The sequence below is a fragment of the Quercus lobata genome, chromosome 1 (assembly GCF_001633185.2).
Source record: "Quercus lobata isolate SW786 chromosome 1, ValleyOak3.0 Primary Assembly, whole genome shotgun sequence".
Classification (NCBI taxonomy): Eukaryota; Viridiplantae; Streptophyta; class Magnoliopsida; order Fagales; family Fagaceae; genus Quercus; species Quercus lobata.
The window spans coordinates 2,780,964-2,806,591 of NC_044904.1; the positions used below are offsets into that span (position 1 = coordinate 2,780,964).

Sequence of the window (25,628 nt, forward strand, 5' to 3'; positions counted from 1 at the left end):
TTCATCAAAAAACAACCAAAAAGAGAGAGACAATAAACACCCCAAGGAAATACTTTTTTCTAAAGACACTCATAGGAAATTTCCCACCTCAAGCAGCAAAACCGGCTATGCATTTATCTAGTGAACAGATTATTGTCTATCAAATATATCAATCACAACCTCCCATTTGTCTGATTTTTTTTTCCCCATTTTAAACATTGGTTATTTTATAAGGGAAAAAAAATTCTAACAATTTGTGATTGATAGAAGCTTAAATGGAACACAAAAAGTGAAATAGATGATTTTTATTTATCAAATTAGTATCATTTCGGTAAATGTCAACATAATTTAAAAGCTATACATAGAAAAATCCTTGTACAAGCTATGCAATTCACATACAAAGCATTAGGCAAACCAGCATACAGATTATCAAGAGGCTATACGATCATAAATAAGATCTAGCTAAATCCAATCCATTTAACCAAGGATGGAACAAAGTGACAGATTACATATCAAAAGCAATCAAATTATATAGCCAAAATGGATAGATGCTACACAGCTACACTATTGTTGCTTATAGTAGCCACTTTGGTGAGGAGGAGGGTATGGAGCTGGGATGGTGTAAGGAGGCCGAGGATGAGATCCAGATTGTTGTGCATGGGCATTGTAGTATGGGCCTCGCCACCCCGGATAAGCAGGTTGGCCATACTCATGGCTTGCATGTGACTGCTGCTGTTGGGCCTGAGGATGTGGATATGGAACAGAAGTAGGTGGAACATGGTAAGGAGAAGGCACCTGTGGCGAGCTATAAGCGGGAGGTGGGGGACCATACCCAGGCATTGTAGGCTGCTCCGGTGGCTGATAGTAAGGTGCTTGTGGCCGAGAATCTGCTTGCTGTTGTGAATTGGATCTTTGATTCTGATGTCCTACTAAAGGGTAGTTATTGTAAGCACCTGCGTTTTTATTATCCTGGAAATTGAGGCCCGCCATTTGTCTTTGCACATCTTCAGTCATTTCCCGGCACTGGATGTTTCTGGTCATGACAAAATCGTTGCATTGCTGCTTTACATTTGTGATTGCATCCTGTTGAAAAAAGACAGCTCATTTATCAACACTTTTTTAATGTTAATCCTATTGAAAAAAGAAAATCTTGCATACACATGATGTATATACAAGTTACAAACATTCCTAAAGAATTAGAAGAGAGTCAAACAAAAAATAAGGCTATAAAAGAAATAGTCTATATAATCTATAATGGAATGCTCATCCCTAGTTCCAAGAGTAAAGAACTACTCATACAACACTCTGACTCTCAAAAAGAACATTTGAACTCCATAATTGGAATCTCCACACCATTTTAAAAGTGGAAGGAATTCCTCCCTCTCACTCCACACCAAATGCATTACCATGATTACCAATACAAACATGCCACCCAGGAACTACATACACCTCCCAAAAAAAAAAAAAAACCAAAAACTAAAATTTATGATGCAGACAAAATAACTAGTCACTTCTAGCAAAGTTCACAAATACAATAATGAAAAAATCATGTACACATGCTCACAAGGAGAAATCTATGCACATCAATAATATTAAATCTCACCCACAGCTACAAAGAGGAGCAAGTGTATACTTGAACAATAACTTTATTAAATAAATACTTGCACCACACAGTCTAACCAAACTTTTCTAACCTGTAGAGTAACATAAAATTTCAGTCCCTCATTGATGTTCTCCTTAATCTCTCGGAACTTTGCTATGGCAGCTTGAATCTGCTTGTAACATTTCTCACGAGATGCTGGAAAAAATAGAAGGGAAAAGATCAATAGAGAACCTTTTTCTATTTTTTTTTTTTTTTTGATAAATAAAATAAAACAAACTATTTTTGAATTGTAAAATGCAGCCTATAAGCATCGCTGAAATAATATTAGCATTTGAAAAAATCCAGAACGTTAGAGGAAATGTATGATAATAGAATCTGATTAAGTGATGTCCTTTGACCAGTAGAATCTAAACTTCAGAGAAACATGAATATAATAGATTATTACATAATGGACGAGCACAAACACAGACCCCCCCAAAACAAGAAAGCCCAGGTTCAGGTATATTGATAGAGATGGGTACAGAAAGAACAAGGTCAGAATCCTAGTGGCACATTACAAGTTCATCTAACATAGTTGAGAGATAGGTGGACCTAAACTATTTCATAGATCTGGTACAGGTCACAGTTTTCAGGTGATCTGAACTACTAAATTATGGTCAAACCAACTAGGATTCCATGTTCTGATGAGGTTATTGCTTTGAATTCATCATCACTGATAGAATTTTCAAAACTCGTCTCTCAAATGTAGGCCTCAATATGGCATCTCAGTAAATTTTTCGATAAGTGACATCCTCAGTTAATTGCAGAAGCCAACAAAAGCTGACATGCCAGAGCAACATGGTCTAAATGAAAATTTTTGAGCCATTCATTAGACTCTAAAAAGTACAGCAAGAATGTAGATTTGTTACACATTAATGATACAAAAATGCCAGAAAATTGAATGAATGCTTAAAAAATCTATATGACAAACAGATAAAAAAAATATATATATATATATTATAATCCAAAAAAAACAACCAACCTTTATAATCTTCAAGATTAAAGATGGCTGAAAAATCATCATTCTGAGCCTGAAAGAAATGTCAAACAATTATTGGAGGATCATGAAATCCCTCTTAAAATCTCTCCTTTTTTTAACTGAGCAGATATTAGAGACTAACAATTATATGAATAAAGATGTCAAATTTGCTTCATAACATATTCTCCAGTCAAAACCAATTCTATTTGGTAAAACATTACATTCAGTAAAAGAAAAAAGAAAGCTGGTATTCAAAGAAAATAAACAAAAAAAAAGCAGTAAAATAAAGAATTAAACCTGGATTTGCAGCAACAGTTGTTCTTGTGCCTCAATATTGTGGGCAATATCTTCACTAATGCGATCATATTTTGATATCTCCTTCCTGAAAAGATCCTCATAGGAGCCAGTTGATGTCATCAACTTTGGTAGTATATCGTCCTGAAGCCATACATAGAACACAAAAACAACCAATTATATCATAATGTATCACAGCAATACTGTCAATTACAAAAAGCAAAACAAACAAAAAAAAAGGTACGAATGAACACATACTGATCATAATACAGTTTTATAGCCAGCCTGATATGTAGAAACCAAACAACCAACCAATTGATTACTTGCTTGCACAGAAATTGCCAAAAGGAAAATAAGTGCAAAACCAGGATAATACAGAAAAGAAGATTCTACAATACAACAAATGTGCCTGTGACTTTTGTGCATGCCTTTGCCTTGCACAACTTCAAATATTAGGCCAAACCTTCTTGTAAGATAAAATTCAACTGTCATTTTCTTAGACTATAATAACTCTCATATCCAAACCGAATTAGCTGGTAAGTTTAGTTCATACGCTAAGTAGCACATTTTCATAAGCTATAAAAGTTTAGCTTCAATTAGTACTTTCTAAAATTTATCCACAATCACAATGCAGATATTAAATAAATGAATTTTTTTTAAAAGGATTGGCTATATAGCACAAGATATAATATTAAAATAAAGGTTTGACTTTTGAGACACTTCTTGCTAATTGGGCTGATACAACAAACAACTAATACTCAGAGATCAATCTGTGTTGGTTAAATGATCTAAACCCATGGAATCCTTGCCATACTATTGAAAATACTCATGATAATAATGACCTTGAGATAGTCCAAAGCAATATCAGTAGTAAGTTCGGTGGTTGAAAATCATGTAAAAATTAAACCACATGGCTCATGTTTATCTAAACCCAACAACAATTAATTCCCATCAGCCGAATGAGAAATACACTAAGAAATTTGCATACATTAACAGAAATTAAGCATTGAACAAAGAATCCTCATCTGTATATTTGTTGGATGAAAAGAAAAACCCTTACCCAAGTTCAAACAAGAAAACACTATTATATTGGATTGACATGGAAAAAATCCATAAAGTATTAAAAACTAAAGAATACTAGAAAGGAAATATCAACGTTCCCCCAAAAATATTAATAAATAAACATAAGACCAGCCCACTAAATAATTATGTGCAAGCAATTAACAATCCAAACAACACACTTTTCTTTCAATAATTTATTACTTTACAAATAAAAAATAAAAGCAAAACAAGAGTATCATTAATAACAATCCAACTTTTCTTTCAATAATTTTTTAAAAAAAATATTAGTTGATTAAAAATAATAATAAGTCAAACAAGAGCATCATCAATCATATTTCGCACCTTCCTTTTCATCTCTTTAAGCATGTCTTCAAGACCAGCCCGTTGTGCACCAAGAGTTTCTAATTGCCTCTGTATTGAGCACAAAATTGAAAAAATACAAGTCAAACACAAAATGTAGCACAGAACATACCAACCTTAAAGTATAACAACTCAAGATATGGTTTAGCACCTTCAGGTTTAATCACAAAAGCAAGACAGATATTATTTCTTCGACTATTTAAAGGTAAGAAAACATGATATGAACTAGTTGACAAAAATTTTCCAATTCCCAATGTTTAGTGAACATGATACTTCATAAAAGTTTGATTGCTTTGCTAATACCACCTCTCCAGGTTTTTAGCAAAAACACCCAAAGGCTCAGTTTTGAGGATCAATTTACAGAGGACACAGATCAGTAGAGGTTCACTAGATTCCTGCCTCTTCAGAAAAAAAAAAATATATATATATATATATATAATCCGTTAACATGGGAACTTGCTGTGAGGTTAGGACCTTTTTTTATTATAATTCAAAATTCTTGAGCTGCTGTAAGTCATCGAGAAAGCTATATGGATATATTGCATGCCAATATACCACATCCCATCATTAAGCACATGATCCCCAAAAATAATTTTAGTACATGAGTGCAAGTGGTTATGCTTCAACATCTGCCCATGTATTGGCACCCTTTTAATATTTTTCAAGCCACATCCATGCAGGCACACTTATTTTTTCCAGTGTCTACAAATATATAAAAGTGTATGGCAATGCTGTCCTTCCACAAACCTAAGCATTAACATTTAACCTTTTCAATCCTAGACTAATGGTGCAAAAAGTACAGTCCTACCACAAAATAAATTTGAAAATTTCCCTAGTCCTTCACCATCCCAATTTCAAGACACCCAATTGTTTAGCATTATTCTTATTCATACAATTTCTGGATACATATCCTTTTCTTAAATAAATACTGTAAAAATATCTATACTCAATACAAATGACATAATACAAATTTATAATAAATATTTAGAACAAAAATGTTAAAATCGTATCTATCAGTAAACAAAGCACAATACATATTCTGTAAGTTATGTGAAACAACCATGTGATATGACTAGATTGTTATCATCTTTTTGAAAGCTTCAAACTGATCTCTAAGCAAATGAGCGGATAAAACTATATGTCCCTTACAAAATGTACATTGGGCATGGTGAGAAAATAGGAAAGATGAAATTGACAGTCAACTTTCACAACGGGCTCACAAAAGATGTGGTTTTTGGGGTGGGTGGGGGGGGGGGGGGGTTTAGAGATTTTACCAAGCTCTGCTTCAGAGCACCCACAACAGCATCCTCATTGGCATCCAGAGACATTATTGGCCTTGCCAAACTTGGGAGGGCTGATTCAATCTGACAAAAGAAAATGCAAATATAGGCTTAGAAGCAGATAGCACCCACAGATGATTAACTAAGACCAGCTAAGGAAAACAATGCTGGACAAAAACTAAACCCAGGGTGCTGCCAAAAGCTAAACCAGCCAATACAGGTCAATAAAAAAATAACTAAATCAAACAAATGGTCAGTAGTTTGTACTTAGTGAATTCTAGCAATAATATAAAGGGCATCCCAAAAAATGATGAGAAGTAAGCTGTACAAAATTTATTAGTGTGAGAAAGGAGAAAAAATTTCCAGTAAATCTATTTGTGTCCCATTTCTTAGATACCAACTTCTCAGAAACTTAGAACACAAAGTCTTGTACTTGTACAGTAGGAAAATGGATACTTTTTATTTTTGGTGTTTTGGTGGGGGGGATGGAATTGCTAGGTGAAGGGTCAAAGGGATGACACCCCCAAGATTTGAACTGAGGCATTCCCCATAGTGGAAAGCCAGACATGCCCACCCCTTAATATTTTGATTTACACAACAAATAACCCCTTATGACCATTTATGTTCATTACAAATTTTCAAATTTCTCAAATTAAATTCTCAACCAGTATAACCACCAAAAAAAAAAAAATGCTTAATAACCAGATTGGTTATATCTTAAGAAAAATTTAAAAATAAAATAAATAAAAATAATAACCATAGGGGGCTAAGTGTCATTTTTAAAAATAAGAAACGGATTCTGACATTTCCTCAAACCTTAAGGAAGGTTAGTGTAATTTGCCAAAAAAAAAAAAAATCACCAATGAAACAACACAGCCTTACACAACAAATTGTACCAAAAACCTTAAACGCAAAAAGACAACCTTGGATCAAGAAATGCCTTTGAAATTCATATCAGCTTGCATTTTCGACATAGTATGATTATGCTATTTAAATTTTCTTATTGCATGTCAATGCATCATCCAAGGCCCATGGTATAAGGCATGGGAGACAAATGATAAACATAAATAACACAAATAGTTCAACATACTGGACGGCGATCAAGGATTGACATGAGTGCTGAATGTTCTCTCACAGAACGCTCAATCCGGCCATCACTTTCTGCAGCTTGCTTCAAGTTAGCTGCAAATCTATTCAACCTATCCTGTAAGTTTTTTGTTAGAGTGCTGGACTGAGGTCTAGTCCACCGTGTTCCAAATTGGCCTCTAAATTGAGCATCTTCTCTTGCCTCTTTCTGCAAAAGCTCCTCTATCTGGACCAGCATTTCCTGGTTGACCCTCCTCAGATCCCTAAGTTGCTGTAACTCTGCTTCCAAACCAGCGGGGCCCCCACTTATCTGCACTGCCTCCACATCTTCTTTGAGCTCTGTTGGGAGAGTGAAATTCCCTTCTAAAGCTAGAATGGAATCAGGAAGGTCCATCTCTTTGAGCCTTACTCGGGTTAACTCACTGGCTTGTTGTAATTTTTCAGCTTGTGTTCTGATAACATCATCAACCATTTCAGTATACCTAGAAAGTGCCTTTGCACTGCTGTCAGGAACAAGGCTTGCAAACATCTTCTCCTTGCTCGCATCCAATACCTCACTCATTGCCATTGACTTAACCATGGAGAATGCTGGAAGAGGTGGTAGGGAACTGGGGGAAGGAACCCTCATGAGGTAAACTCTGTCATTCTCTTTCATGGCCCTCTCTAGGTTCCGATTAATATTGACCTCTAACTTGCTAATTGCATCCAGAAGTTGTGCTGGAGCCCCCTTTGCAGATTTCTTTGACTCCGTTATGGCACTAACTGCACTCCTCAACCGTGCAATTTCCTCAGCAATCTCTTCTTTCTCGTGTAACTCTAAACTGTACCTATAGCAAGCTTCTGCATAAAATAGAACAGCCTTTAGTTGCACATGAGATATCCAGCCCTTGTCAAAATGCTGGTTCAGAGGTGCAACATTCAGTGCTGCCAAAGCTTCCTCATAGTACAACCCAACCTGTAATCACATACATCTCAAACCAAATTAGAAAATATGTAACACCACTGAAAATACCTAATATAAAGATACATTTCACTGTACTTGTGGAATGCAAACATGTACTGGAGTCCCAAATGACATTTAATTAAAAATGCAACTACAAATACAGTGCTAATTTAAATCATTATTATTAAAATCATATTGTTTTACTAATGTTTACACAGATATCTAAATGTACAAAAAATCCACATCCCACACACACAAAAAAATCTTATAAACATCCCAATCATCAAACAAGCAAAGAGTTCACATTAAATGATTTTTTTCTCATATATGGATAAGGATAGGATTAGAAACCTATGGTGTCCGCTCCATGATACTACTATTTACCATTAGACTAACACACCAATTGATTTATTTTTGGTGTAAGCAGGATTTGAACCTTAACCCAAATCCCCTAATTGAAAACAAGAAGCTTTGAGCTAACTAGAACCCACAAGAGTTAACATTTCATTGGTGCAATATCAAAATTGATCACTTATCAAAGAGACCCATCATACAAATACACCCAAATATCAAAATCCACATCCACTCCACTTCATCAAACAAGAGATTTTACCAATTGAGCTAACTAATACCCACAAGATTTCACACTACATAATCAAACCACCAATTGGTGCAATATCAAGATTGATCACTTATCAAAGAGATATCAAAATCCACATCCATTCCAATTCATCAAACAAGCACAACAATTCACATAGTAATTCATTACAATTCCTAATCAAATACCAAAATTGAAACACATACCTGCCTGGAGATCTTAGCACAGACCCCCGGCGTGCTCCCTTTCGCGATAGTATTCTCGAACACAGACTCTTGCGCTTGCGCAAGCATCAACCTTTCGAGCATCCCAGCGCATTCCACCCCCACGTCCACCGTGGCGCCGCCTCCAATCGCAGCTTTGGTCGCCGCATTATCCCTCAGATACGCGAACGCCCCGGCCGCCGCGATAAACGCGTGCGAAGCCAATCTCCGCCCGTCCACGGTGGCGCGATCGTAAGTCAGCCCAATCTGACTGTACACCGCCCCCAAATTGAACAGCACCGCCGCCTTCTCCAGATGAATGTTCTGCTGCGCCGCCTTCTGCTTCGGCTTGAACGCGTCGAACCACGTGAAGGTGACGGTGTTGACGTGGTCCTTATCGGGAGAGATCGGGAAGCGAGTCTCGACGAGACAGAGGGCTTTGAAGTAATTCTGGAGGAGGTCGCGACGGGCGGTGGGAGTCGGGTCGGGCATGCGCTCCAAATCGGCGCGGTACTGCTTTAGGGTTTGGAGATCGTCCTCGAGGTTCTGAGCTTCGCGCTCGGAGTAATTGAAAGCGATGTAGTTGCGGAGAGGCCGGTAGAGCTCGACGGAAGTGGTTTTCTTCTCGAAGATTGCGAGCATGATGTTGGAAGACGATGACGAAGAAGCCGATGGTGTGGCCATGGCTAATGATATTTTGAGAAGAAGAAGAAGGAGGTGAGTCAATTTGAGACTGTGATTTTGAGTTTTTGTTTTTGTTTTTGTGTTTTTGGTGTTTTTCTTATTGGCGAAGCAAAGTGTGATTGGAATGGGAATGAGTCAGCAATGTAAATGTAAATGTAAGACTTATGATTATGAGACGATTTTTTTTTTGGCAACACATTTTTTGACAACCTTTTAAATTTACAAGAAGAGATTTATAGGTCGGTACCCAAAAGTCTTCTGAGGTGATTGTTTGCGTAGCTCGGTCTTTTGTTTTAAGGTTTGCTTGTTTATTTAACTCATTTTTTCATGGGTTGCTACCTTAATAAATTATGGAATATATGAGTTATTAATTTATTAAAAAATCATTTTTGTGATCCTGTGGGCAAGTTTTTAATGTTGGATGGGGTATTGAGTTTGAAACTTTCAAATATGATAGTGTGATGCTAAACTAGTTTAGGTCATCAATTATTATCTCTTATTATTTTTGGCATTGTTGAACTGTGGGTGAGTTTGGGATCAAGTTATGACTCAACTCACATAAGTAAGTAACTATAAACGTGGTTAAGTTATGGCTCAACTCAATCACCTAAATCCAAATTATTCTAGGTGATAATAAGATGAAACTATGACTTTACTTAGGATAAGGATTGGATTTAGTGTTCTTGTGCATTGGACTCGTTAAGATGTGAACGCATAATAAAAGTTTGGAAAATGTTGACATCTCAATAAGTTAAACTATTCCTATAAAAAAATAATAATAAAATAAAATAAATCAAGTCAATTTATGGTTCAACCACACCACTCTACACCATTAGACATTGGGTGGGATTAATATCAAGCTATCAGCGGATTTGTCTACAAGAGAAAATAAAAATAATTAAAATAATTTAGTCAATTTTCACATAGTAAGCTAGTAAATTTTTTTAATGATTTGATCAAAATAAATTTTAAACCATGGGAAATTCAAATTAAATTCCACACTTTGACAAAACCTCAAATAAAAGCAAAATTTTCAATTCAAACCACAAAACTTTCTAATTTAACTTTGAAAAAACGTGCACTAGTTTTTAATTCAAAATGTGAATTTCCATGCTTTTTTTTTTTTTTTTCAATTAATTCGGGCCTGAAAAAACGCGTCTAAACCCAAGGGCCTAGAGATAAGAGAAACGCACGCTCGCACGCACCGACCATTAATCTTATTTTATTAAACAAAAAAAAAAAAAAAAAGGAAGTAACTTAGCGTGTTCGTTTCTGGCTCTATATATAGGCCTAGTACATTTTTACACACGGCATAAAGAATTTTCTGGAAGAAAGCTTTGGAGAGAGAGAGAGAGAGAGTCAAGCTTTGTTAATCTCCGATCTCAGCCTCCCTCCTTACCTATAATCTCCGATTCAGGTACGATATATCGATTCCTCCAAATCAAAGTTTCATTATTGCTACGTTTATGCTCTCTTCTTTTTCTTTGTTTCTTTAATTTTCCCGAAAGTTCAATAATTTTTTAAAGGTTCCAGCTTTTCTTTTTCTTTTCTTCGTAATGGGTTTTGTCGTGAACTCGATCTTTTGTTATAAAAAACTGTTCTTTTTGATTTTGTTCGAATTTGTATTTTCTTGTTTAAGTGCTGTTTTTGTTGAATAGGATCGGCTTGTTTTGATTTGATTTTTTTGGGTCTTCTTGTTCGGACCTAGGGTTTATATGTTAATTCTTGTTTTTAATATTGATGAGGGAAAATAAGTTAATAAAAATAAAATAAACGAAAAAAAATTATCTTTTTTCTGTATCCTAGGGAGAAAAAAAAGCTCTCAACTATATATCTAGTTCAGCTTCATTGTTTATGTATTTTTAATTTTAAGTTTATGGGAGTTTAAAATAAATAATAATATGAACTGGGTTTTTTTTTTTAATCAGCTTGGAGTTCAATAGGGTTTGGATTTTAAAAAAATGGGGTTTTGATGATTTGAAATTGTAGACATGTTGTCTAACCAGTTCTTGTCTCTGTTGTTTTCTCTGTACAGATTTGTGTTGGTTAGTGTGGACTGAGGCTGCTTGTGGTTTTGGGATTCCAATTAAATCCATTCTTTCTTCACATAAGGTAAGGAAGCCGAATCAAATTTTTGTTCTATTTTGTTCTTTCTGTTTTGATTAATATTGTTATATTTTTTTTTTTTACCTTAAAACTGTGTTATATGTCAGAATTTTTTAAGATGGAGTGATATACTTTTGTGCTATGAGTTTATGGTTAATTATAGGACATGAAGTAGTAGTCTATATATTTTATACATTTCATAGGTGGACATGAAGTAGTATATTATTTTTATAATGAAAAGTGGTTCTTGTTTATTAGCTGATTTATACTGTTGTTGAGATGTATCTAGTAACATCTTGTTCATGTTTATTTGTCGTAAGTATTAGTATGTGTGAAATCTTTTCCCTGTTGTGTTTTTGGGATGTATCATGTAAAATACTATTTGTAAGTGTAATTGTCAACCTAATGTATGTTGTACAATTGATTAAATGCTTTGTCATAATCAGTGTTGTAGAACGTGGTCATATTCATGATCATTGTCAATCTGGTGTATGTTCTAGCATTTACATGCACTTGTCATAGTCAGTGTTGTAGGTAATATTTATGTCCATTATTGGTCTAGTGCATTACATTACAATATTCATTATTGGTAATATTAATGTGAGTCACAAGTATTATTTGTAGATCTGATTAAGGAGAATTAAGTATGTTCTATTAGTTGTTACTTGCATTATGAAATGATGGAAGAACTAACATTGTTTTTTCTCTTCTTTGAGATGCACTTCCAATCATCATCATACCAACATGCAGATTTTGAGTTGGTTTTTGTTTTTGAATGGACACAAAGAGGTTCATCCAACTGGTCGAGGAGAAAAAGAAGAGAGCCCTGGAGAAGAAAGAAGCTCCTTTAAAATGGGAGCAGAAGCTAGAAGCTGCTGCCAAGGCAAAGGCTGATGCTGAAGCTAAGAGGAAGCTGAAGGCTGCAAAGCATAAAAGAAGATCAGTTTCTGATTCTGATAGTGACAGTGATGGTGACAGCAGTGATGAGGGAAGAAAGACAAGTAAAAGAGCCCACAGGAGGCACAGGAGGCATGGCCACTCTGACTTAGGTGGTGACAATGAAAGGAGGAAGGAGAGGAAATCTAAGCGAAAGCCAAAGAGACGATCCTCTAGCTCAAATGATGATAGCAGTGAGGAATATGAGAGTGGCTCTGAAGAAGATAGGAAGAGAAAGAAGCGAAACCACCGAAGGCACAGGCATTCAAGATCCGATACTGAGGGCTCTTCAAGTGATGATGATGGTGAGGCATTCAAGAAGAGAGGCCATGCAAAACGACACAAGCACCATAGGCGATCAGAATCTAGTGATTCAGATTCTTCTAGTATTGAGGACGATGGCTTAATTCGAAGAAACCATGGAAAGCATCACAAACGCCATAGGCAGTCGGAGTATAGTGCTTCTGATTCTTCAAGTGATGAGGAAAATGGTGCAGTCAAGAAAAAAAGCCATGCAAAGCACCATAAACGTCATCGTAGATCACGTAGTGTGGACTCCAAGTCATCTAATTCTGATGCCCACAGAAGCTATCGAAGGAGTGAGTCTATAGGAAAGTCATCAGATGACAACCATGAAGAAGCAGGTAAACGATCAAGGCACAAGATTTCTGGCCTTCATCACCACCACCACCACAAACATAGGCACCATCACTCGGATGAGGAGAAACATCATTTGCTCCAAGCAGAACCTAATGGAAAGAATACCGAGGATATGTGCAAGATTGAGAATAAAAATGCTGCTCATGATCATAATGGTGGAAACAAATAGGGAGATTACTGGTATTTGGGTTGGTTGATGTACCGTACTATTCTCATTTGCTTTCTTTTCTGACTGATTGGAGGGATTTCTTGAAATTTAAATGCAGACAGCAATTGCCTATTACTATTTTACATTTTACTGGAATTTGTTGAAGTTTAATGTTCAAACTTGATTAGTGATTCAAGTTGCTTAGTCTGTTCTTAAATCTAATTGGTGTTTTTTACTGAAATTTGTTGGCATTCCCTTTTTGCATGTTCAAGAGTTGATGAATAGTTGGTATTACTTTTTAGATTTCAAGTTGAGTAAATTGATTTGAAATTGACCCATTGGAAGATTGTTAGTTGTTACCAATCCTTCTCAATGGGTGGGCCAGGTGTGTAATTTATAACTTAATGAACATCAATAATAGATTTATAGTTTAGCTTGGACCTCTTTCCCAAGTTCACCATCAGCTTCTCAAGTTGTCCTTTTCGTAAGGTGATGGCTCAGGTTTATTGTCTGCAAAATGGTAGTTAGGAAGGGCTTTAGGAGTTAGGACAAAGCTAAGGTCCATTCACATCGTATCATGTGCTGAGGATCTCTGTAAAAGTTCCTAATTCTTATTTAGAAGCTGCGGTAAATGATAATAGTCGAGATAGTGTTTTTCACATCATACATATATTCTGTCTCTATGGGAAAGCTTATGCCTATTTAAATCGATTTGGCTAATGGGGTTGTCAGCATCATCCATGTACTTTATGTAGGTGGAACTAAAAACCAAAATAAAACAAGATCATCCCTACCCTAGGTGTAACAAGAAATGAGATTCATGAAAAAAAAAAAAAAAAAAACCTACAATCATCCCCTAAAAAGGGGTCCTGATATCATAAGGTTTCTCATCATTCAGATTAACATTGGATATCTAATCCTTGACAAAACTTTAAGAATGGATTTTCTATAATTTATCTTTGCTTGGGAGGCAGTTTTCATCCACCATCCACACATACAATAAGATGCTCAAAAATCCCAAAATTGGTTTTATTTTCTACACCAAGCTGAGATAATATTCAGCGGTTGGAACAAATAAATCACTAACTGTTGCTCAACAATAATACAACAATATGAACTACATCTAGTTTGTCAAAAGTTCTTTAATATCTTCTCACTTGACACGCCATCTGCTACAAGAATTGAAGTAATTTCCTGCCAGAATCAAACATCACTAGTGTTACTATAAAACATTAAACTAGACTGCCAAAATTACTAGCTTTGATATTATTGACTGCAAATAATGTTATACAGCCAATACCAGCAACGCTGACAATTTAGATGAACGGTAAGATGAAGATGATAAAATACAGCAATCAGTAGGCATCTAAACAAAAACCGGTTTCATGTGGCATACATGCTAACAATTAATGATGGATAAAAGCATTGAGCATATCATGCTCTTTCATATGCTGATGCATTCCTGCACCAATGCCACCAGAAAGACATACATAGAACAAAAAGAGTAAGTGAGCAACAGTAGGGCCACAAGCAAAGAATTATGGTATGACTTACAAGAAACAGCCTAGATTTTGACAGGTCCAAACAGCAGATAGAAAAATAATGTAGCTGACACAAATTGCTGGTATTTAAGGCTTTTCCCTAGCTAAGTTTTTTGGGAAGGGGGGAATCTGAAAGTTTTCCCTAAATCTTTACTAAGCTAACCACAAACTAAAGATTGTTGGAAACAATACCTATCTCCATAACAGAACATTAATTTAACAATTATTGTTGTCACATTTAGCAGCTTATACTAAAGGCCCCAAGCCAGTGGCCTGGGCCTCTCACATTTTCCATTCTGAACCAACAACCCATCCCGACTCTTCCAATCAAGAGGTAAGGGTTCACATTTCTCAACCAAGATATCACAGAACCTGCAAAATATTTCTGGACAAAACCCAGAACCAAGCTTGATAGAGAATGAGTACAACAAAGCTAGCTTTAGCTTTTTTTCTGACCCAAATCTTGATTCGCATGTATTCTTGTCTGACTTATATTACAGGTTATACAGAAGTCTGATACCTTTTGGGTCCAATCATGGCAAAGAATGCACCGCCCAACAAAGAGCAATTCTTCAACACCATTAAGTGAAACAGAAGATCAAGCATAATTTCAAAATTAATACATCATATTTATAGAACCCTGTGGGCTGTGGCCAATCCTTCCTCAAGTCCATCAGACTTTAACTGGTCTATTTGGGACTTAAATGTCAATTAAACCCACTCTTTAGCTTTAATATAAAGACGAAACATCATACCTTATTCAATTCTCTCTATCAAATCCCACCTTTAAACTTACAAGTGCATCATCTACAAAGAATGCACAATGACAACTCTCAGAAAAAAATTAAATTACAAGCTCTAGTTTGGCCCCAAATGTAAGTATATTCTATCTCAATAATTTTTTTTTTCTTCAAGTCAAAAGTCTTTTTGTCATCCCAAACTTCTCATTCTGTTGTTTGAGTAATATTTTTCCCACCACCAACCATCTTTCTCTGTACTAGGAGAGCTGATCAGTACAAACTGTCTATATACAACTTACAGCTTTATGCATGTGCATTGCAATGGCAATGTTTTATTGTTGTAAACCTTTTTCTCCCTACATTCTGCTCTTGACTCTGTACTCCTGTAATATCCACTCAATTAACACTAAACGTTTTCTTAAGTCAAAAGTTTTCAAATCATCTCAAACTCCTTAATCAATTGTTTGAGCAGAAAAGGATGACCTTTCTACTAGAAGTCCATATCGTGAAGCTGAACTAGGTATTTTTAGTTCTTGTAAATATTTGCTCTTTTAGTGCCTCTAACATTCCTTTAGTATGACTATTTCGAGTTTTGACAAAGTCATTCAGCTTTGAACATCTCCAAATTATCAAGTATAGGCAGAAAAAATCTTCTCTAAGGTTTAAAAAATAATTTTCTATCAATAAAAGTAAACAAAACATTTTCAAATTTAAAATTTGTCATTGAGCTCTAGCTCAAACACCACCTCATATGCCATAAATTTATAGCATTCTATAAGACAATTTTATAAATACTTTTTGAAAATGAAGAAAAAGTCCCAGTATTTCTATGCCATAAATTTATAGCTTTTAACATTTTCTGAACTTTCCTTTTGCAGTGTATTTTTCATTTCACCCCAACTATTAACACGCTACATGAATAAGCCATATTCTGACAATCATGATCTCATTACATATATGGAGATCAAATGAATGAGGGAGAGTCCACATCAATACAATGCAAAACAATAAAAGCATTTTACACATAGTGGCCAGGAAGGCAGGAACCAATAGTAAAGTCAAATACAGAGCAAAGACAAACACAGCTTAATCCCCCCACTCAACCCCGAAGACATGCTCACAGAAAGGAGAAAGAGGAGGGGGGGGGGGGGGGGGGGCACAGAAATCTCAGCACACCACAAGAAAATTTTAGTAACAAATAAAATAAATAAACTAGAAGAGTGGCAAACCTCAGTCATCTGTTTCTGCCCACAGAGCACAACACCAGTAGATTGAGGGCTGTAAATTTGCTTGGCTCTAGTAAAAGCAGCCTGCAAAAGCAGTTACATAGCTGAGTATAGATTTGATTATAGGGAAGAAACAAGACCAAAGCTCAATTGCTCAAGTGCACAATCTACCTGTACATAGCCACTTTCACCCGTCCAGTTGCCATCTGGTTGTGATAAAACAGGCACAATCTTAACCCCAGAAGATTCCCAATCTTTAAATCTATCCTATAAGAGGAAGAAACACAATTTTTAAATTAGATTCCATTGGGCAGACTAGCATTGCTGATTCTAAATAGTAGATTCGTGACACAAATAACAAAAATTTAAAACAAACCTGATAAGCCATTCGCTTAAGGTTTCTTGCCCCATAATAAAGCCTCACATCAGATCTCTTATCAGCACTAAATCCTGACTCAATGAGAGACCGGATTGAACTGCAGATGAGAAAGTCAAGAGAAATTAGTAAATGATGAGGATGTGCACATGGAAACTTCCACAAACATTGACATGAAAATGGAGATCAAGGAACAAAAGCACATTAAATTTCTATCAGAATGATTCCTTCTAGCAATAGTACTACATCAAAGTCCACATGGGCACAGTAATACTAACATTTTACATTTGGAGACTACAAATAAAGATTTAAATGTGAGATTTCAAGACCTTTTTTTTAAGGAAGGAAAAAAAAATCTTTTAAAAAAAAAATTTACTATAAGTAAGTTACACATGCCCCAAGTGGGTCTTGAACCTGTAAACTCATCCTTCATCCCACTGTGTTGGGAGGAGGAAATGCCAGTTAAGCTATAGCTCATTGGCAAGCCAAAATTATAGGCTATGAACTAGAGTTTGACAAAGCACAAGAAAATTACAATCAAATGGACAAAAGATGTTTAAGTTCTTAAGGGTTGCATCGTTCAGTAACTACGGAATTAAAAAAATTTATTTTTGTTGCTGCTGGACTTATGAGCAAAGTGAGTGATGCCTAACAGCCTAAGTCAATGATAGACTTGTTTTAATGTTGGCATAACAGTTCTAAGACTTTTTTTGGAATTTAGCCCTTTCTTGTTTAGTGCAGCTCAGGTGGAACGAGAGCAGTAGGAGAACATTTGAAGATTAAAAACTATTATAGAGAGACTCAAATCTCAATTTATTGGCACTTTATTTTATGGCTCTCCTTGGATCCATGAGACCTTTTTCTTTAGATGATTTTATTGATTCAATGTATTTGTAACTTATATCAATGAATTTTGGGTATAACCAGTATACTCCATAGGTCAAATATCGTAACGTCCTTTATTTTGGTTCAATCAATTCTATTACCTAAAAAGGAAAAAACAAAATACTGCTATGCTATACCAATCATCCAATTAAATTTCCAATCTTCATGGTCAGAATTAAATTATTGGTCAGCAAAATAATTCAAAAACATATCTTTAATCTTCTTTCACAGGCATCACATTCAGGGGATGAGGCTCAGGCCATAAGGTATAAATCGCAATCCACAGCAAAAGGAACTCTACTCTGCTATAAAAGGAGACAAAGGACTACTGCTCTCCAAATGGAAAGGGTTGGCAATCACTGAAAAAGGCTCATTTAGAGTAATTCAATGAGTTTCAGATACCAAATATCATTTTCAGTTTTCACAAGATTAAACCGTAAAAATGGCTGTCATGCAAAGCATGAGGCAGAAAAAAGGATACCATTCTAACAACCAATCTAAAATTCATGTAGTTATATCTATAGAAGCTCAAAAATAGGAAACAGTTGAACAAGCTTATATTGCTCCCATTCTAGTTCAGAATTACTACAAGCAAACCTTTTAACATCAAAACATCACTATAAGAGGTAGGAACTGCCAGCTCATGAGGGTGCCCAGCCTACCCACAATTATTATAAATTCTAGAACCACATCAACCAAGATAACATAGATGGGCAACATAATTTAAGATATTCCACAACGCTTTACCATGAAACTCGATAAATTCTAAGAACAAAGGATGATTAGTAATTTAGACAAGCAAACTAATTCCTAAGTACTCTTAGGATTACAAAATTTTCCATCATTGAGCACAAAAATACACCCATTTATGATGAGAAAAAAACATAGGGAAAAGCATTACGCAGTTAAACCTTCATTTCTTTAATACACTCCATTGGTTCTATGGAAAACGTTGTCCACATCTTTTGATGTTTGGTATGATGGAAAACATAAATAAATTGAAGACGTTTTCCTTAGTGAACAAAAACAAACCTAATAAAATAAAATAAAATAAAAGCATAACAGTTTAAGTTATACACAAACCAAGTGAACTTTAAACCCACGACTTAACCCTTCATGCCATTTGACTTAGAGCTCATTGGCACATTTCTCTTTTCCCCTAAACTTTCTACACAAAAAGGCCAGACAAAGCAAATCTTGCAACTTTCTAACATTAACTCATAAAGATCAAAGAAGTTCCCAATTCAACTTTGCATTGCCTTTACAAGCTTACCAATCCAATTCAAACACTAGTTTAACTAAACCTCCAAATCAAAACTGAAATTAATTAGCAAATTGATCCCATATTAACACATTCGTAAAGTTCGAACTCAAATTCAAATCTTGCAGAGACACGTAGACATTAAAATTTAAAAAAACGAAGTAAACGAAACAGAAATCTGACCTAATTCCGGATCCAGTGGCGAAAATGAGAAGCGTAGGAAATGACTCGGGCGGGTCGACCCGATCGATATCGAATCCACGTCCCATGACCTGGCTGAGCTCAACCACATCGCCTTTCTTCAATCCACAGAGGAGCTCAGCGGTGGAGCCAGCCACACTCTTCACCAGGAACTCGAATGCGCCGCGCGCTTCCGAGAGCGAAGGCGGCGACGCGATGGCTAGGAAGGAAGGCTTTTCGACGTCGGGGACCCGGAGCTGAAGGTACTGCCCCGGGCGAGTGTGGGACACGGCGAGGTCCGGCGCGTCGGACACGTCGATGGTGACGTGGAACAAGGACTCGGCGGCGGGCTCGATTTCCGTGAGCGGAGCTTGCGTCCAGACTGTGGTGTCTTGACGTACGGCTGCGACGGCTAAGCTTCTAAAGAGGCGGTGGTTACGGCTACGGCTACGGCTACGGAGATTTAGGTGGTTGTGGAGGTTGAGGCGGCGTAAAATAGACATGGGAGGGAGGAGTGGGCTAAGGTGCGCATGGGGCGAGAGAGAGAGAGAGGTAGTAACAGACATGGTTTTTTGGGTTTTTGAATGGTTGGGTTTTTATAATAGTAGGAAAGTTTAGGTCTTCGTGGCGGGGACTATGGAGAAGAGAGGCGGCGTTAAAGGTGGGTAGGTGGTGATGAGGTGGCGTGTGACAAAATGCGCCGAGGGTGTGTTTGAATTTGGTGGATGGTTAGTGAGAAGCCACGTGTTATTGGTTTTAGACTAGTTGACCCTGGGAGACTGGAGGATAGAGTGCATACAAAGATCTATTTTTTTTGCTGAACGTGTATAGAAAGATCTACTTCTTAGCCATAGAATGAATGGAATTCGGTCAACCTTTCCTGAATGGCCAAGCTCTTATCTTTACCCCTTTTTTTTCTTTTCTTTTTTTAATAACTTGATAATTACAATGAGTTGGAGAAATTTGAAAATGATGGTCTCTGTTAAAATAGACTTCAAATTTTTTGTTTTGTGGATCCAAAAGTGTTATTTTGTTTCAAGTTTTAACCTTATAGTGAAATAGAGAGGATGCCTATGGCTATGCTGTAAAGAAGGATTATGAACTTGACTCGCTGCCAGTGGATATAACAGCCCAAAACCAGTAGCAATGATAACGTTGCATTATCTGTGATTATTTAAAACAGCCAGCATCAGTAAAGTTGATGATTGATTGAAAGCTTCAACGTAGATGACACACAGTTTTGAAGGACAACCAAAACAAAACTTTCATTGAAAATCCAGTAAGCATACATAGATGCATAGTCGGCATTGCATCTCTAGTAAAATTTCATATGAAACAAGAATTTAAAATTAACACAATTCCACGTTTTAAAACACAAGGTAATATACATGTCCGCTTTCTTTTTCCCCTTATTAAATAACAAGAAAAAAGGGGAGGTAGGGCATTTTGGCTCCATTTCTCTTACACAATCTGCCATAAGATCAAAACAGAACTGGAAATTCCTGATACATTCAATCTCAAAAAATTAAATTTCCTGTTGCTGGCAATGCCAACACCACCTAAATTATTTGATTTTCGCAATTATCAAGAGAAGCTAACAAGAGACATTGGGGGTAGAGAAGGAATTTGATTAGGCTGCAGATTCCTTGGCAATCTTCTCTGCCTTAGCAATGACCTCTTCAATACCTCCAACCATGTAAAACGACTGTTCTGTTAGGTCATCGTATTTGCCATCCAAAACTCCCTGTCAGCCAAAAAAGGCAAAACTCCAATGAGTGAAAATCATGGACAGTGCTACTAAAACTAAGCACCATATTAATAATTTCATATGACAACGTTGTCCGTATCTCTAATACACACATTAACACATAGCATATGCAGGTGGATGCCAAGTGTGTTTGCACAATCATATGAATACGGAATTTATGGTTCTGCTTCAATCTTATTGCAAAAAATATTGTGTACTGCTCATAAACAAACATAACTCAACAAATGACATGATCATATAATACATTTTGTGCTGTTCCTCGGTCTCCACATGTACGGTTTTTTTTAATTTTAAATAAATATAGAAAATACTTGAAATAGATCAACGAAAAACTAATTAGATCCTCAATTAATAAAATCCTTCCACACATACAGAACCTAAGATGGAAAATATAGAAAATACTTAAAATAGATCACTGAGCAACTAATTAGATCCTCAATTAAAATCCTTCCATACATACAGAACCTAAGATGGAATATATACCCAAAAATTAACATGGACGCTTTTAAAACGGGTAGTAGTCTAGATAGAAAGACAAGATTAAACTTTTCTAACTTCAGGATCAAATATGCAAGGTATTATTGAAGCTCTGATATAGGTTATGAAGGATAGAATTCCAAGACTATTCTCCATCATTAAAAGAAAATATCTTAATATAAGGAATCCATAGATATTGGAAAGCAAGAAAGAGGGAGAAAGGAAGGCACCTGGAAACTGGTAATGCTCTCTTTCAATTCCACATACTTGCCAGGGGCACCAGTGAACACTTCTGCAACATGGAAAGGCTGGCTCAAGAACTTCATAATTTTACGTGCACGGGCAACAGTCAATTTGTCATCTTCACTGAGCTCATCCATTCCCAAAATAGCAATGATATCTTGCAGATTCTTGTAGTTCTGGAGAACCTTCTGTACCCCACGAGCAGTGTTGTAATGTTCCTCACCCAAAATGTGAGGAGAGAGCATACGAGATGTGGAATCTAGAGGGTCGACAGCAGGATAGATACCAAGCTCGGAGATCTATTATCATTAAAGCATAATAGAACTAATTAGATGACAACCTAAGAAGTAACGATCCCAAAGAACCGGTAGTACTTCATGAAACATGGTCAAACCTGTCGTGACAACACAGTTGTGGCATCCAAGTGAGCAAAGGTTGTAGCGGGAGCAGGATCTGTCAAGTCATCAGCAGGCACATAGATAGCCTGGACAGAGGTAATGGAACCTTTCTTGGTGGTTGTGATACGCTCTTGAAGACCTCCAAGATCCGTAGCCAAAGTTGGCTGGTAACCGACAGCAGAGGGAATTCGACCAAGCAAAGCAGACACCTCAGAGTTAGCCTGCAGGATGCACCAGAAGGAAAAGAGAAAATGACATCATTAGCAAGAAGAATCGCATGATGTTGGGTAAATCTACAGGCAGGAAAAAAGTTACTGGACAAGCTTGCTTACTTGAGTAAAGCGGAAAATGTTGTCAATGAAGAGAAGCACATCCTGCCCCTCAGCATCACGGAAATGTTCAGCCACAGTCAGACCAGTAAGACCAACACGAGCACGAGCACCCGGGGGCTCATTCATTTGACCGTACACAAGAGCACATTTGCTTTCAGCCTGAGAGACGGAAACAAGACAGTTAAAATATAAGAATCAAAACTAAGATTCAAAGAATAAGGGTTGAGGTGCAACAAAAAAAATTAGGATATGAATGAACATCATTCTATTAACCTGCTTATCACCAAGCTTAATGACACCACTCTCCATCATTTCCCTGTACAAGTCATTGCCCTCTCGAGTGCGTTCTCCAACACCAGCAAACACAGAGAAACCACCTGTTAAAGAAAACAGGAAATTTTTATTTTAAAAAATTGAATAACAAACAATTCCTGACATGCGTACTTAGAGTAAAGCCAACCGTGAGCTTTAGCAACATTGTTGATAAGTTCCATGATAAGCACCGTCTTTCCAACACCAGCACCACCAAACAGCCCAATCTTACCACCTCTTTGGTATGGTGCAAGAAGATCGACAACCTGTAGATGAAAACAACATTAGAAAATTTTGCAACAGTTCTAAAATTACGCTTCCAACTCTAGATTACCCAACTATTAAGGCTCTACAGTAGAAGGGACAGGGAAAGCATACCTTAATTCCAGTCACAAGGATCTCTTGTTCAGTTGCCTGCTCAACAAAAGATGGAGCTTCTCTGTGGATTGGCAAATAGTGGTCGGTTTCTGTTGGAGAATTCCCAATAAAATTGTCAGAAAATTTACATCACATTGAACAATGCACAAGAACAACAACCCGTGAAAAACTACACTTAAAACTTTATATTTTTCTTACTGAGATCTCCCCTCTCGTCAATTGGCTCCCCAATAACATTTATGATACGTCCAAGTGTAGCCCTACCGACAGGCACCTAAAGGGGGGGCATACAAAAAACAATTTATAAAATGGAAATAAAAATTTAACCGAGGAGAACACTGTCAATAAAAGGCAAACAAACAGCATGTTGATAACCACATAACAGATTGCCCAATTTTGCAGAAAACAAATGAGAATATGGAGAATTACAAAGCCTATAAGACATAAAATTTTCTGATAAGTAAGTTTTAGGACTAGGGGGAGAGGAGACCCAAACAAAACGAACATCATGACATTCAACAACAAAAGCATCCTTATGTAAACGCAGCCAAGGGACTGGAGCCAGTGAAATTTTAATGGCTAGCGCACATTATAATAGAGCATAGAAGCACAAGACTATAAAGAAAGTGCCCATTTGGAACCAACGGAATTTTAGTGGTTAATCCAGGTTCAGAATAGATCAAGTGCCCATTTGGTACATCTTATTTTTCGGGGCTTTTTTAAAATGGCCCATTTGTAACTTTTAAGCAAAAGGTTCTTACAAAAATGTGGTATTACAACATTCCTCCCAAACCGGCACAAACACACCATTTTGCAATAAAAACTGAAAAAGTAAACTATGCGCCTATGCCAAACAGGCCTTAAGAGTCTTCTTGATATAGAGCAAGTCACAAATTATGTTCTTTTAACACCAATCATCATCAGGACTACAACTTTAAACAAGTTATGCATCGCACTATCCCATCGAATCATCGATTCATATCAAAACAATAACTTGAACACTATTTTTAGACATTTATCATTATCACATTTAAAAATAAATAAATAAAACCCTATTTATGGTTCAAATACTATCAATCAATGGCATGCCATCTCCTACTATAAAATTGAAAAAAATAACAGTTTAAAAAAAATTTTAGTTGCTGAGAAAACAGATGAGAAATGCAATTAAAAATTTGAACTTTATGAGAAAAAGTCCTTGTTTTGGAATCGTTGACCAGAGGATTTTCAACTAGGGACATTTTCTCCGCATCAAAACAGAGACAAACAAAAGTAACACTCAGATCTACAAAACACATTAAGATCTACACCTACAAATCACCAAATAACCAAAGCTCAGCTCTTTTCATCCAATCACAACAATCAAAGCAACACAAAAAAAAAAAAAAAAAAAAAACCAAAGAAAAGTCAAAAATCCAAAACTCACAGTGATAGGAGAGCCAGTGTTGAGCACGTCCTGGCCTCTGACTAGACCTTCAGTACCGTCCATAGCAATAGTACGAACCACGTTCTCTCCCAAGTGCTGAGCCACCTCAAGCACCAATCGGACCGAGTGTCCCTGAACCTCTAGCGCGGTCAAGATCGGAGGCAAACCTTCCTCGAACCTCACGTCCACGACGGCACCGATGACCTGGCACACCTGCCCGATCGATCCGGCACCGGTGAACTCATCGGTGATCTTGCCTCTCTTCTTCGGCGCCGGAGGAGCCTGAGCTGGAGCCGCCGCAGCAGCAGCAGCGGAAGTCGAGTAATCGGCCACGCGCGACAAGAGGTAGCCATATGGAGAAGCGCGTGATGATGGCGACGGAGATGTGAGTCTGGGGGCAGAGCTTGAGATCGGCGATCTGGTGGATCGTCGTGCAGACGATCGGAGAAGAGAGGATAAGACTCTTCTAGAAGCCATTTTCGCGTAAGCTTCAGAGAGAGAGAGAGAGAGAGAGAGAGAGATGCTAGGGTTTGTGAACTCTGTGAGTGTGAGACTATAAAGTAAAGTTACAGTGGCTAAAATGGGAATATGCTTTGTTTTTTTCCTTTTTATTTCCCTGTTTTTCCGTTTTTGATATTGCCAAGGAAATAGGAAATGTTATTTCCATGGGGTCAATTTATATCGAACGGTTCAGATTTTTCATTATAAAAAATTTAACGGTTTAGATTTTATTTTATTGAAAAACAAACGGAGAAAGAAACGGGTTTTAATACAAAAACAAGTTACGGATTTTACTCAAAAGTCATGATAATTGCTTTTTTTTTAGATTTAGGTTTAACATTTTCAAAATTTTTAAATTTATGATAATTTCTAAAAACATAATTAATATCACAAAATCACAATATACTGATAATGTATACAACTATGAATGGTATACATTTTTTACCTATTTATGTTTACATAAACCCACAATTTATGATCAATTATTCACAATTATACAAATCAGCAAATTATAAACTTGAATGTAAAGATGGATGCTTTCTCAAAAAATAAAAATGTAAAGATTGATGTGCATGTAATATTGTTGTAAATTTAATTTTTTTAAAATAAAATGTACCAAATGGA

At 36.5% G+C, this 25,628-nt stretch overlaps 4 protein-coding genes across 6 annotated transcripts; 1 reads left to right on the forward strand and 3 right to left on the reverse strand.

Annotated features, from left to right (window-relative positions):
* Positions 1 to 266: 266 nt before the first annotated feature.
* On the reverse strand, positions 267 to 9,307 carry LOC115974437 (vacuolar-sorting protein BRO1). Of its 2 annotated transcripts, XM_031094819.1 has the most exons (9): positions 8,430 to 9,307; positions 7,368 to 7,637; positions 6,687 to 7,235; positions 5,591 to 5,680; positions 4,299 to 4,367; positions 2,898 to 3,038; positions 2,604 to 2,652; positions 1,674 to 1,777; positions 275 to 1,062 (listed from the first exon to the last, which is right to left on the reverse strand). In XM_031094819.1, exons 1-9 carry the CDS (start codon positions 9,108 to 9,110, stop codon positions 544 to 546), a joined length of 2,472 nt encoding a protein of 823 aa, XP_030950679.1. In that variant the 5' UTR covers positions 9,111 to 9,307; the 3' UTR covers positions 275 to 543. The 2 variants fall into 2 exon arrangements, with proteins under 2 accessions (XP_030950672.1, XP_030950679.1); XM_031094812.1 differs by having other exon boundaries at positions 267 to 1,062; positions 6,687 to 7,637.
* A 1,111-nt stretch (positions 9,308 to 10,418) lies between these two features.
* On the forward strand, positions 10,419 to 13,201 carry LOC115974451 (sarcoplasmic reticulum histidine-rich calcium-binding protein). 2 transcript variants are annotated; one of them, XM_031094832.1, is made up of 3 exons: positions 10,419 to 10,527; positions 11,146 to 11,222; positions 11,933 to 13,201. In XM_031094832.1, the coding sequence occupies exon 3, from the start codon at positions 11,992 to 11,994 to the stop codon at positions 12,979 to 12,981; it is 990 nt and encodes a 329-aa protein (XP_030950692.1). In that variant the 5' UTR covers positions 10,419 to 10,527; positions 11,146 to 11,222; positions 11,933 to 11,991; the 3' UTR covers positions 12,982 to 13,201. The 2 variants fall into 2 exon arrangements, with proteins under 2 accessions (XP_030950692.1, XP_030950698.1); XM_031094838.1 differs by having other exon boundaries at positions 11,967 to 13,201.
* Positions 13,202 to 13,880: 679 nt separating this feature from the next.
* Positions 13,881 to 20,007, reverse strand: LOC115974465 (fruit protein pKIWI502). Its single transcript, XM_031094850.1, has 5 exons — positions 19,173 to 20,007; positions 16,844 to 16,943; positions 16,639 to 16,734; positions 16,471 to 16,551; positions 13,881 to 14,154 (listed from the first exon to the last, which is right to left on the reverse strand). Exons 1-5 carry the CDS (start codon positions 19,733 to 19,735, stop codon positions 14,092 to 14,094), a joined length of 903 nt encoding a protein of 300 aa, XP_030950710.1. The 5' UTR covers positions 19,736 to 20,007; the 3' UTR covers positions 13,881 to 14,091.
* A 408-nt stretch (positions 20,008 to 20,415) lies between these two features.
* LOC115974475 (ATP synthase subunit beta, mitochondrial) lies at positions 20,416 to 25,101 on the reverse strand. Its single transcript, XM_031094862.1, has 9 exons — positions 24,504 to 25,101; positions 23,276 to 23,351; positions 23,078 to 23,166; positions 22,848 to 22,965; positions 22,661 to 22,764; positions 22,388 to 22,546; positions 22,052 to 22,276; positions 21,645 to 21,956; positions 20,416 to 20,913 (listed from the first exon to the last, which is right to left on the reverse strand). The coding sequence occupies exons 1-9, from the start codon at positions 24,978 to 24,980 to the stop codon at positions 20,800 to 20,802; spliced, it is 1,674 nt and encodes a 557-aa protein (XP_030950722.1). The 5' UTR covers positions 24,981 to 25,101; the 3' UTR covers positions 20,416 to 20,799.
* Between the last annotated feature and the right edge of the window lie 527 nt (positions 25,102 to 25,628).

What these genes read in the sequence shown, in the direction of transcription:
- LOC115974437 (XM_031094812.1), bottom strand. Translation starts at nt 9,110, where the DNA reads ATGGCCACACCATCGGCTTCTTCGTCATCGTCTTCCAACATCATGCTC. An exon ending in TAATCTTGAAGATTATAAAG is followed by an intron (nt 1,778 to 2,603) that starts GTTGGTTGTTTT and finishes TATTTTTTCCAG; the next exon opens with CATCTCGTGAGAAATGTTAC. An exon ending in AATTTTATGTTACTCTACAG is followed by an intron (nt 1,063 to 1,673) that starts GTTAGAAAAGTT and finishes TTTTTTCAACAG; the next exon opens with GATGCAATCACAAATGTAAA.
- LOC115974451 (XM_031094832.1), top strand. Translation starts at nt 11,992, where the DNA reads ATGGACACAAAGAGGTTCATCCAACTGGTCGAGGAGAAAAAGAAGAGA.
- LOC115974475 (XM_031094862.1), bottom strand. Translation starts at nt 24,980, where the DNA reads ATGGCTTCTAGAAGAGTCTTATCCTCTCTTCTCCGATCGTCTGCACGA. An exon ending in TTAAGCTTGGTGATAAGCAG is followed by an intron (nt 22,547 to 22,660) that starts GTTAATAGAATG and finishes TCCGTCTCTCAG; the next exon opens with GCTGAAAGCAAATGTGCTCT. An exon ending in AGAGCATTACCAGTTTCCAG is followed by an intron (nt 20,914 to 21,644) that starts GTGCCTTCCTTT and finishes TTTGGCTGACAG; the next exon opens with GGAGTTTTGGATGGCAAATA.
- LOC115974465 (XM_031094850.1), bottom strand. Translation starts at nt 19,735, where the DNA reads ATGTCTGTTACTACCTCTCTCTCTCTCTCGCCCCATGCGCACCTTAGC. An exon ending in TTAAGCGAATGGCTTATCAG is followed by an intron (nt 16,735 to 16,843) that starts GTTTGTTTTAAA and finishes TTCCTCTTATAG; the next exon opens with GATAGATTTAAAGATTGGGA. An exon ending in GTGAAAGTGGCTATGTACAG is followed by an intron (nt 16,552 to 16,638) that starts GTAGATTGTGCA and finishes CTGCTTTTGCAG; the next exon opens with GCTGCTTTTACTAGAGCCAA.